The 11425-nt window shown below is 28.6% G+C and overlaps 8 protein-coding genes across 8 annotated transcripts; 3 read left to right on the forward strand and 5 right to left on the reverse strand. All coding sequences in view use genetic code 6, as the record gives it.

The window, feature by feature from the left end:
• Positions 1 to 21: 21 nt before the first annotated feature.
• Positions 22 to 2469, forward strand: SS50377_25670 (Kinesin; the record flags this gene model as incomplete). The annotated part of the gene is made up of 1 exon (XM_067909501.1): positions 22 to 2469. One exon carries the CDS (start codon positions 22 to 24, stop codon positions 2467 to 2469), a length of 2448 nt encoding a protein of 815 aa, XP_067762257.1.
• Positions 2470 to 2706: 237 nt separating this feature from the next.
• On the reverse strand, positions 2707 to 4608 carry SS50377_25671 (uncharacterized protein; the record flags this gene model as incomplete). The annotated part of the gene is made up of 1 exon (XM_067909502.1): positions 2707 to 4608. One exon carries the CDS (start codon positions 4606 to 4608, stop codon positions 2707 to 2709), a length of 1902 nt encoding a protein of 633 aa, XP_067762258.1.
• A 127-nt stretch (positions 4609 to 4735) lies between these two features.
• Positions 4736 to 5932, forward strand: SS50377_25672 (26S protease regulatory subunit S10B; the record flags this gene model as incomplete). The annotated part of the gene is made up of 1 exon (XM_067909503.1): positions 4736 to 5932. One exon carries the CDS (start codon positions 4736 to 4738, stop codon positions 5930 to 5932), a length of 1197 nt encoding a protein of 398 aa, XP_067762259.1.
• A 6-nt stretch (positions 5933 to 5938) lies between these two features.
• SS50377_25673 (uncharacterized protein) lies at positions 5939 to 6964 on the reverse strand (the record flags this gene model as incomplete). Its single annotated transcript, XM_067909504.1, has 1 exon — positions 5939 to 6964. The coding sequence occupies one exon, from the start codon at positions 6962 to 6964 to the stop codon at positions 5939 to 5941; it is 1026 nt and encodes a 341-aa protein (XP_067762260.1).
• A 56-nt stretch (positions 6965 to 7020) lies between these two features.
• SS50377_25674 (uncharacterized protein) lies at positions 7021 to 7866 on the reverse strand (the record flags this gene model as incomplete). Its single annotated transcript, XM_067909505.1, has 1 exon — positions 7021 to 7866. One exon carries the CDS (start codon positions 7864 to 7866, stop codon positions 7021 to 7023), a length of 846 nt encoding a protein of 281 aa, XP_067762261.1.
• Positions 7867 to 8544: 678 nt separating this feature from the next.
• SS50377_25675 (uncharacterized protein) lies at positions 8545 to 8829 on the forward strand (the record flags this gene model as incomplete). Its single annotated transcript, XM_067909506.1, has 1 exon — positions 8545 to 8829. The coding sequence occupies one exon, from the start codon at positions 8545 to 8547 to the stop codon at positions 8827 to 8829; it is 285 nt and encodes a 94-aa protein (XP_067762262.1).
• Positions 8830 to 8915: 86 nt separating this feature from the next.
• SS50377_25676 (Peptidyl-prolyl cis-trans isomerase) lies at positions 8916 to 9422 on the reverse strand (the record flags this gene model as incomplete). Its single annotated transcript, XM_067909507.1, has 1 exon — positions 8916 to 9422. One exon carries the CDS (start codon positions 9420 to 9422, stop codon positions 8916 to 8918), a length of 507 nt encoding a protein of 168 aa, XP_067762263.1.
• Positions 9423 to 10057: 635 nt separating this feature from the next.
• Positions 10058 to 11386, reverse strand: SS50377_25677 (Lipase class 3 family protein; the record flags this gene model as incomplete). Its single annotated transcript, XM_067909508.1, has 1 exon — positions 10058 to 11386. The coding sequence occupies one exon, from the start codon at positions 11384 to 11386 to the stop codon at positions 10058 to 10060; it is 1329 nt and encodes a 442-aa protein (XP_067762264.1).
• Between the last annotated feature and the right edge of the window lie 39 nt (positions 11387 to 11425).

Genomic DNA, 11425 nt, shown 5'->3' on the forward strand with positions numbered 1-11425 from the left:
CTTTCAATAAATTTTCCTAAAATGGATAAAGTTGGTACTAATGTTATTTGTAAGTAAACCGGAAAAAAATATAAGATAAGCTTTACAAAACACGTATCTCAATATATAACAACTAATCATATTATTTAACATATAAGAATGATAGTTCCAAATATTAATAATTTTGATCTATTTTTCGATGGAGTTTTGCTTTAAAATGGTGAAAATTTACATAAAGCTATTAATAAAGATATTTAAATGATCGTATAGAATCAATCAGTATTAGATGATTCTTAGGATGATTATTAATAGCTAGACCATAATCAATAAACTCCATAGAAACTATAAATAGTGTAGAGCTAACCCAGTATCTATTAATACAATGAATAAGAAAATATATTAACTAGTTAAAAAGTAGAAAGAATTAGATCCATTAATAAGATGATTTCCAGTAAAAGTAATGACTATTAAATTCTTGAGAAAACAGAAAATTCACTTAATTAAGAAAAATTCTATCAGAATAACTAAAATAAACGCTAAGCAGTGTTAAATTCGACTTAAAATCTATAAATATAGTTGGGTGATAATAGTTTTTATGAAAATTATCATATAGATAATATTTAAGAAATCATACTTACAAAACGCTCTATCACACCACTATCGAATTAAAAAAATATTACTACACATTCTATTAAAAAACCAACAGATTAAATTGTTGAGAGAAAAGTTCTATTTTAAGATAGCGAAAGTATTAATCAGTAACAGATTTAATTGTTATAAACAGAGGTGAAATCTTTAAAACAATAGCTAGAAAATACAATCTTTTAATAAACATTTACTAGTACTGACTAAATATACTAGATTGTAAACGAAAAAATATAGCAAGCTGCCGAGCTTTCCAAATCTAGGATTAAAAGCTCTTAATATAAAAAGACTTAAAATAGTCAGTTAGATGATTCTTTAGTTCTATCTGTTAATAATTAACCAGATGCTGAATTTCTCACTCATAATGCAAAATTAGATACGAAATAGCTTGAAATATAATTAACTGATATTACATCACCAATTAATAAAAAATAGCAATCCATCTTATAGCATTAAGAATAAAATTCTTTTGAATAAAAAAGGATTTAAGCCGAAAATAGCAGCATAGAAATTGAAATTTTATCACTTACAGAACTTCTTGATCTAAATACATAGAAACTTGAAATTTTCTCATAAGATCTCAATAATACATAATAGCAACATAATTAATTAATTTAAGAAATTTAAAATATCAAAAACAAAGCATTATGTTACCAAAAAATTGATAAGGATATCTTCGATTGGAGTTTTTAAGCTGCTGAATTAAAGTAACAAATTAAAGAACTAAAAAAATATAATGATGAGTTGGTTTTAATATAAAATCAAAGAAGAAAACTTCATAATTTATTGGAAGATCTTAAAGGAAACATCAGAGTTTTTGTGCGCTTGCGACCTTTATTAAATGAAGAATTAGAAAATAATTTCTTAGCATCAAATTCTTCTAAGATCGAAGATTATATTAGTATTACTACATAACAATAAATAGCATTAAATTTACCATTTAGTCTACCCTAATTTAATTAATAGTAGCTGTTTAATTTTTATCGAGTATATAATTATTAAACTTCATAAAAAACTGTATTTAGTGATATTAAGCCCCTACTTACTTCGGCAATCGATGGGTTTAATATTACTTTACTTTGCTATGGATCAACTGGATCAGGTAAAACTTTCACTCTTATTGGTGATACAGGCGATTCTGATATATACTGTGACGAAAATGATAAATTTTCACGTTTAGGAATCCTTCCACGATCTGTTGTTGAATTATTCTAATTATTGAATAATTAAACTCGCCAATTTAGTGTATCCACGGCGGTGGTGGAATTATATTTAGACAATTTTATTGATTTACTTGCTGTTGAATAAAAAGAATTAAAGATACGTTATTAAAATGAATAATATTTTATTTAGAATTTAGATTTTAAAGATGTCACATCTCCACACCAATTATTGCAAATATTGAGTAATGCGTTAGAATCTAGACATGTTTCGTCTACAAAATGTAATTCAAGGTCATCACGTAGCCATGCGATTATTTATGTTCGTGTTAAAATAGCAGGAAGACTATCTACGATTATATTTGCTGATTTAGCTGGCTCTGAACGGGTTGAAAAAAGTCAAAGTGAAGGACTTAGATTCAAAGAAGCATAGTTTATTAATTAAAGTTTAAGTGCCTTGGGGGATGTAGTAAATGCACTTAGTAATTAAAACTCTCATATTCCTTTTAGAAATAGTAAACTTACATAAGTCCTATAACCTGGACTAGGTGGAAATAGTAAAACATTATTGTTTGTTAATTTAAATCCACTATATGCAAATTTATAAGAGAGTTATAGTAGTTTAGTTTTTGGAACTAGATCTAAAGCTGTTTAAAATGTTGCGGTTAAAGGTTTATTTGAATGAACTTTTTAAAATAGTTTAATTTTCTGATAAAGTTCTTCTTTTCCAAAACATATATACACATATTCACTCAGATTCAATAATACTTATACTTTATATCATTGTAGTAAAAACAGTTACATTATTATATGAAACTCGTTTCATTAAGCTAATAGTTATATACTGATTTATTACTATAGCTAGTATATAGAAAGTCAGATATAATAAAGCTATATAACAAAAACTATGATAAAATATTAATCAGTCATCATCTTCTTAATCTTCTTACCTTCTTTCATCAAGTTCATCTTCACCTTTGTTGACTTTTAGTGATTTGATTGCACCAATGACATCACTAGCATCTTATACGTTTAATAACTACATTATTTCTCCAGCTTCATCCGGTGAAAAAACTCCCACTTCATCGGCAGCTTATATTGCAATAGCTTAAATAGCTTCTAAAATTTTGTTAGTAGATGAAGTTTATTATAAACCTAAAATTTTTTTGATTGCCGTCACAAGGGTTCGAGATTATTCAGTAAAATTTTATACTTCAGTTAATCGTGTTATCATTCTACCAATTGAATTAGTATTAAATAATCTACCAAAATGATTAAGTACGAATATTATTGCCTAAAATGCTTCGTAGGATTCTGTATCTGTAAGTCGAATTAGTATTTTGGGTTAATCTTAACATGCTTATCTAACACACTATTTAACATATTTCTAACGCTCTTCGCCAGATGAATAAAGTACAGTATCTGCATAGGTAATAAGATTTTGATTAATTGGGTTTGTTCCAATTTTAGCTTCTCTACACCTCGCCGAAAATTCTTCAGCGGCTAGAAATGCTGGAGATACAGAATCTCGTTAGTTTAATTGTAATTATAACTTTTCTAAAATTTCTGCATTTAATTTAATAACCTCATATATACTTTATGGATTTTTACTTATCCCTAAAAGTTACAAAATTCGACTTCGTAATCTATTCAATTCGCGGAGTTCCATTAAACTTGCTTCAACACACCCATATTATTACTCACATCGCTTTACAAACCCATCAAACAATTATGAGTATCCATTTTTAATTTAATAATCATCATTTCCAGGAACTTAGCTCGCCAACGCTTACAATCGTTCAGCGCCTAGTGTAAATGCCTATTTTAATTATGAAAGCTAGTTTGAAGCATTTTTGGAAGCTTTAGTCGCTTCTAATAATTATTCCGGGGTTTAACATTAATGAAACTGATTTAATTTAAGCACTAAATTCTTAATCTATGCTGGCTTTAATTGATTAATTTTTTAATCAAATTATCTTTCTTCAGCTGTCTCTGGCATTAAAAAGCTACTTGGTATGATATTTTCATTATTATCATCTTTCCATTTAGACTTAAGTGACTTTAATTCATCCGAATTATCATCAGCTGGTAACGATTTTAAAATATTTCCTTTCTTTATAGTCTATTTTGCACATTCTGGTAAGTTATTATGTGAGTGTTAAACCTCAATTTTCTTTAGCATTCGTTCAAAAATATTTTGAATCGAATTTTCCGATAACTTTGGAGTTATTTTCATGTCTAATGCTTTTTATGCTCTATTTATGAGTTACTTCCACGTTTTTTCAGTTATAACTGATTGATTAGAATCATTGGAATCAATAGAAACTTAAGAGTCATTTTAAATACTTTGTTTTTGATATTATTTCTTTTACTACTTTGGTACAGCTATATTATTTTATGGATAATATCTAGGATCTAATATTTGCTATGGTAATAATTCTTCTGGTAACTATGATATCATTAAATTTGGAGTCACAGAATTAGAAAACTAATTATCAAGATCATTTGGTATTTAAGGTTGGTTTGGATATTATTAATGTGAGAATTAATTGTAAATTTGATTATTTTATCCTTAATATTACTAGTATTGTTATGTATTACTATATTATTAAGCGTGTACCGTATTTAACGGTGTTTATCTATTTCGATAATTAAGATACTTGTTATTTTATACCTGTGAATATGACGCAATATCAACTTCCCTAGGCTAGTTAGTTGTCCAGTATTCTTATTATTATAAATGATTATTAAGATCCGTATTAACAGAATTAAGAGAAGCTGTTTATGAAAACAGTAAAGAACTTTCAGATACTTAGGATGACATTTTAGAATTTGAAAAATACTATATTAATACTATATTATATGGTTATCTCAGAATATAAATATTTTTATTAATTTTATCGTTAGTATCCTTATATATAATTAAAATATCTAGTTAAAAATCCTCTAAAATGTAGTTTACTCAAACTAATGAAGCTATGTTACGTTAATATTATAAATCTATTAAAATGTTATAAGATGTTGAAGAGTAGTTAAGAAAGGAACGTTTTGATCTTAAAACAACATAGGCAGAATCAGAAGATTCTGAAAGATTATTAAAGGCAGCTAGAGAACCAGGTTAAGATACGGCCGAGGTATTGTAGTGCTTAACACCAAACGAAATTATTGTGCGTAGCTCAAACGGTCCCAGATATCTAACCAATAAGCGCACAATGATTCCGTATGAAAAGCTAATCCCAGGAGCTAGAGTATCATTATCCCTGTAATCATAAACTATTTTAAACATATTACCTCCTGCAGTGGATCCGCAAGTATTTAAGTTTTCTGAAGCTGGTGCCAATAAAATAACTTTTTAAGATATAGGAGGACTGAATGAGGAGCTTTAACTCATAAGAGAGGCTATAGAACTTCCTTTAACAAATCCAGAGATATTTTTGAAAGTAGGTATAGAGCCTTCTAAATCTGTACTGCTTACAGGCCCTCCTGGAACTGGGAAGTCCATGATTTGTTAAGCGTTTTGCAATTCCTTAAACTGCACTTTTATTAAGCTAGTAGGATCATAAATTGTATAAAAATATATTGGTGAATCCTCTCGCTTGATTAGAGAAATATTTTCATACGCTAGGCTCAAGGCCCCGACTATTTTAATGATAGATGAAATTGATTCAATTTGTGGCAAAAGATCGGCTTAGGGTTCGTCTTCAGATCGTGAAATTGCTAGAACAATGCTAGCTTTGCTTACAGAATTAGATGGATTTTCATCCAAAGAGAACGATCGTGTGAAGTGCGTATTTTGTACAAATAGGCCAAACTCTTTAGACCCTGCATTTTTGCGCCCTGGTAGAATTTCTAGAAAAATCTCAATCAAACTTCCAGATACAGTTGGTAGATACGAGATATTGAAGATTCATAGCTAGGGAATCAAATTTGATGATTCGTGTGATTTTGGTCGTGTTGTTGCTATGACAGAAGGCTTTAATGGCGCTGATTTGAAATGTTTGATTACAGAAGCTGGATTGTGTGCTATCAGAAGAGATCAGGAAATGGTAGCGTAAGAAGATTTATTGGAAGCTGTCCGTGTTATGTAAAAGAACAAAATTTTAGAAGGAAAAACTTGGGATCAGGGAACCGACGCTATGAATAAATGACGAAATTCAATCACTTACTTCATCGTCTTCTAGACATTACGCTACAAAGTTACTAAACTAAGAGCCTTGTCTTCTTTATACAAACTCGGACCTTCCTTCACCAGGTTCATACGGATTCTTCTGATGTTTAATTTTATCTATTGTTTCAGAAATTTGTTACGCCCTAGATACAGGTCTAAACGGCATGGGAAGATCAGGTTAATCAACTATATTATCAAATTATGATATTCCAAATTTTTCTATAAATGACTTATAATTTTTGACATAAAACTACATATTTAGTAATTCTCTGGCTGTAGCAAACTCAGCAAAAATATTATAAAGAAGTGTTTAAATTTTAACAGTCTATGATGTTTTCTGGGGTTTTTTAATATCATCCGAATACGGCTAAAAGAATATCTGCTTATTCTTTTAAACCTTTTCTCTCAATGAACTAATTAGAGGTTAGTTTTAAAGTTATTTTCTTCTTTCCACAAATCTTTAATACATAAGCATAAATGAGTGAAATTCTGGGAACTATGCATCTGAGCGTATATTGTATGTAAACTAATCAGAATGAATGGATCTCAGCGCTTCATAAATTTCAGTGAGAGTCAAAGGATTCTAAAAGTTAAGAGATCGATACTTAAACGGAAACATTAAGTCTAATGCAGTTAAAGTAAATTCTAATTAATCTAAGGAAATAGATTCATTTTTTTCACAAAATATAAAATCCTCCTCCGTTAAATCATAAAAAATATTTTATTGATGGTTATCAATTTGATGAACATAGTAATCTTAATTTGGCATATATCCTACTGTTTCGTATTCATTATATTATATTGTTTTCTTGGTTGGAATTTTTTCGTTTTACTGAACAGCTTTGAGCAAATGTAATTCTTTCTCTTCTTATTCTGAATATTTATCGACACCTAATGATACGTGGTTTCTTTTTGGTTTAGACGATTCTAGTTCTTTATCAAATACAGGTTGTGATGTCTTAAAAAGATTTAATTTTTAAAAAATGTCTATAGATATTTTTTGCTCGTCCATCTAAGTGAAATGCAAAATTATATATAATATTATTATATATAAACATATATAAATAATCAATTTCCTGAATTTAAGAGTTAAATTAACCCATCTAATTCATCTTCTTCCATTTAGGTGAGGCTGCTTCTAATTTTTTGCTTTTGAATTAAATCTTAGTCTATTTTTTAGTGATAAATTTCATCTTCTAAAACTCTTGCAGAACTTACTTTTAGAAGAAAGCTTTCGTCAAATTATGGTGAAATAGAGCTAGAAAACTTATTTTTATTTACAATAGCTTTTTTAGCTTCTTAAAACTTTATTAATGATTAATTCATTATTTATTATCTTTCTTCTTTTTTCAATGATAGCTCTGACTCTTGAAATCTTTAAGTTGTTTAAATTTTAGTAGTCTGGAGATCATCTGCTTTTAATTATACAGGAGTATCTGGTGATGGCAGAGACTCTTCATGACTTGATATATCTTTAAATTGATTCTTTTTCTTTTCAGACTGATACATATTAGCAAAAGCATTTGTTTGATTAAACTAGTTGAATCGTTATGTTTAGGATTACTTCTTAAAATTCTCAATTTATTAGCTACTATCAAAGTTGTTCATAATATTAGTATCTAATTCTGTAATTCCAATAGATTCAAGTGGTTTACTGTGATTAGATTATAAAGTAGTGTTTTTCTAAATTATTATATCTAAATCTAAGTTTTAATTACGCTTTTAGTTTTTTTTAATATTTACTACATCATAATTAACAGTATTATTTAAATATTAGGGTTAGATCATAGAATATTATACAGATTAATTAATTTATGGGATAGACGTTACATTTTCTTATTCCTATCTTAGGTATATTTGATTAGACTAAGGTGTTACTTCATCTGAAAAACTAACATATTGCAAAGAATTCATTCTGGACTCAAAATATTTTAAATCAGGAAGACATGATTTAATTTCTTAAGTTATATCCTCGGCAATAAAGTTATGTTAAGGCCTTATAGAAAAAATAGTAGGTTATGATATCTAAGATTATTGTGAATTATTTTTATGTAAAACCTCTTCTTATTTATCTTATAATAACTCTGTAGATGGTAAAATTTATTTAATTCGACTTTATATAGACTTTAAGATTATATCCTCGGGCTAAGCAGTAGAATTATATAATAAGCTAGGTGATAACTCTTTTTAAACTTTTAAATATTAATAACTACTATCATCTTCTGGTACTTATTAATTCAAACCAACTTAATTATTTTAAATATTAGTTTATCGTGTTTTTTAGGGCTAAAATTTTTACTATTATTGTTCACCCAATTATTGATTTAAGTTGTCTATTACTTTTCCCTTCTAGTTTAATTATTACAAAATTTATTTATTTTCTTTTTTTAGTAATAATATTTCCTATTTATATTTTTGCTAGCACTTAATTAACTATGTCTTCAACAATTCATTTTCTTAAGTAGCAGCAGCAAACTCATCTAAAATATGTTATAGTTTCTACTTATATTCTGGTTTAAGATCTTTGAAACTCATAAATTCAATAAATAATAATTATTTTTTAACTATATAATAATAAGATATTAATTTAATATGAAATTATCAAAAACAGGAAATATAAAAGCAACTTTCTCACCAACACCTTATACTTTGTCATTATAATTTTAAGATGATAAACTCTTAGTGAGATCTAAATCTTAATAAAACTTTCGTAAGAAGATTATCATTGAAAAAATGGATCTAAGATATAGTGTTGACCCACTACCGCGTATACTTCTTTAACCTTTAGGCAAAGTTATCATACCTATACCATTTGATTTTCTTGATAATGAACCACACTTATAAATATTTTAGAGCTAAAATTTACAGCAAGAGTGAGTTTATAAATAAATAAGAATAAACGAAATACGATAGTATAAAGATTTAAAGAAAACTGATATTTAATATAAATAGCAACATTAAGATCACACTTTTCCACTGTCAACAATAACAATTGGCTTGACAGGCTTATCGCCACGACCAGTAGGGTTTTTCTCCATAGCTTTAAGAATGTCCATACCTTTAGTGATCTTACCAAAAACGCAATGCTTACCATTTAACCATGGGGTATCAACAAAGCACAAGAAGAATTAAGAGCCATTGGTGTTGGGGCCAGCATTAGCCATAGAAAGGCAACCTGGGAAATGCTTAACTTTGAAGTTTTCATCAGGGAACTTTTCACCATAGATGGACTTACCACCAGTGCCGTTATGATTAGTAAAATCACCGCCCTAAGCCATGAAGTCAGGGATAACACGATGGAAAGAAGAGGCCTTATAACCAAAACCTTTCTCACCAGTACAGAGCTACTTGAAGTTTTCAGCAGTTTTGGGAACTACTTCACCAAAAAGACCAATTTCAACACGGCCAGCAGGGGCTCCTCCAATAGTAATATCAAAGAAAACGGTGTCTGTTATTTTAGTATCAGCCATTTGAGGAAGTGGTAAAATTTGATTTCAAAAATTTATATAAAAATTTATATAATATTATAAATTTTGATTTCGATATATTCAGATAGACTTATTCTTTTATATATACATTAAAATATCAGCGTAATGGTTATTTAACCTAATTTATTATTAACACAAAATGTAGTTATTTATTTTTATATTATAAAATAATTTATTATTAAATATTACAATATTTAAATAGAATATATTATTATATACTTCTGACTCCTCTCTAGAATGAAATCCATTAAAAAAAGCAAACGGGATGAATAAATTTTTGACTTTCAATTAAATCAGGCTAAGTAGCTTATTCAATTAAATTACAAAAATCATTAACTTATCAATAAGTTAGCTGAAAATGCGCAATTTAGCATTTAGTAAAATTAATATATGCATCCTAACAATTTATCTTTCAATTATATAGATAAACGACCGTTATAAATTCTTCCAGCCCGTACACTTATAGATGCAGCAAAATCTTAATATCGTAATATGACTACCAATCCAATAACAAAATATGAATCTAAAGTAGTTTGGAAAAATATCTAGGAAGCATAACCCTCATTCGATTACTAATCAAGAACTACTGAGAAAAAAAGATGGCGAAAATGATACTATCACTAGATAATAAACTAGCCAATATTAGCTATGTAGTTATCTAACCGATGATCCGCAAAATCAAGAAATGACTATACATAATCAAAAACTCCATATTTAGTGATCTAAAATATTGTATCGTCTATAATATGATAAATATTACCAGGACAATAAAAATCAGCTTTTTAACCGAAAAATTACTCAACATATAATGAATATTATTCTGTTTAATAACCAGGACAGGCTTTCCTAACCTATTCAACATATCCATAAAATATACAAGCTCGTGGAATACAATCTTTATTATTAATATATAGCCTAGATATTCCACTGTTAAAGTTAGTTGAGCAAAAAGATGGACATCCAAACCCTACTGATTATGTTGGCAACATTGGATATGCAACCCTAAATAATAATTATAAAATGCATGCTACTGCAGCTCCTTATGAATGACCAGAAAAAATTGCTTCATTAATAAATGTATTTCCGATTAAAAATTAAACTATAATACTCAAATGGGCCTAAACATACTCAGCAGATTTATAAAATCCTTAGTGTATATACACCACTTCATCGTTGACATAATAACTGATTGGATCTATGTCTATATCAGCAATGCTATCTTAAATTAAATCCCATGTTCCCCTAATAACCACATAAAGTATTTACTTCTCGATAAACACCTAGAATACCGGTTTATATGGTTTCCCGATTGAGTTCTTAATAACTACGTTTGCGTTGATGTCTCTTTTTTCATAAACCTCGTTGCTTAAAATACATAGTTTCAAGTCTAGTTTTAAATCATCCTGGTTGATGTGTTATGGAATTTCTGAGACCTCTGCAAAGTCAGTACTCTAAACTTTTAACAATATGTCTGGTTGGCTCTTATTAATGGCTGTTATTCTAGACAACTAGCTCACAGCCTGTGCGAAATTATTAATAGACTCGTTCGTATTATAGTCCTCACTTGTAAGATAGCTTCGCTGAAACTCTATTGCCTAATTGAGGAAGTGATGAGCAAGTGCTTGCTGCTACTGCGAATCTGCATAATATCCTGCGTCCTTTAGCAGCTGAATGCGCGTCTAGCCTTCGAAGGCCAAAGGGAAGAAAGATATTAACCGTGAAAGGGTCTAAATATCTGTTTGCATAAATTTTAAGAAGAAGTAAGTGTGGAAAATGATGCCACTATCCGAATAAGTCAGGTACATCGCTTGGATGAACGATATTAATTTCTCTGGGTTAAAACCCTCAACCAGCACCTTTATACTTCTTAAATCGCTGCTTTTTTTGATGTGACGATGTATGGTTGCAAGAAAGTGAGGCTTGGGTGCCTGGCACCGAATGTTCATTTATAACGTATTGTGCATAAAGATAGTATAATATAGTAT

This window comes from Spironucleus salmonicida, chromosome 6, assembly GCF_000497125.1.
Source record: "Spironucleus salmonicida strain ATCC 50377 chromosome 6, whole genome shotgun sequence".
NCBI lineage: Eukaryota > Fornicata > Diplomonadida > Hexamitidae > Spironucleus > Spironucleus salmonicida.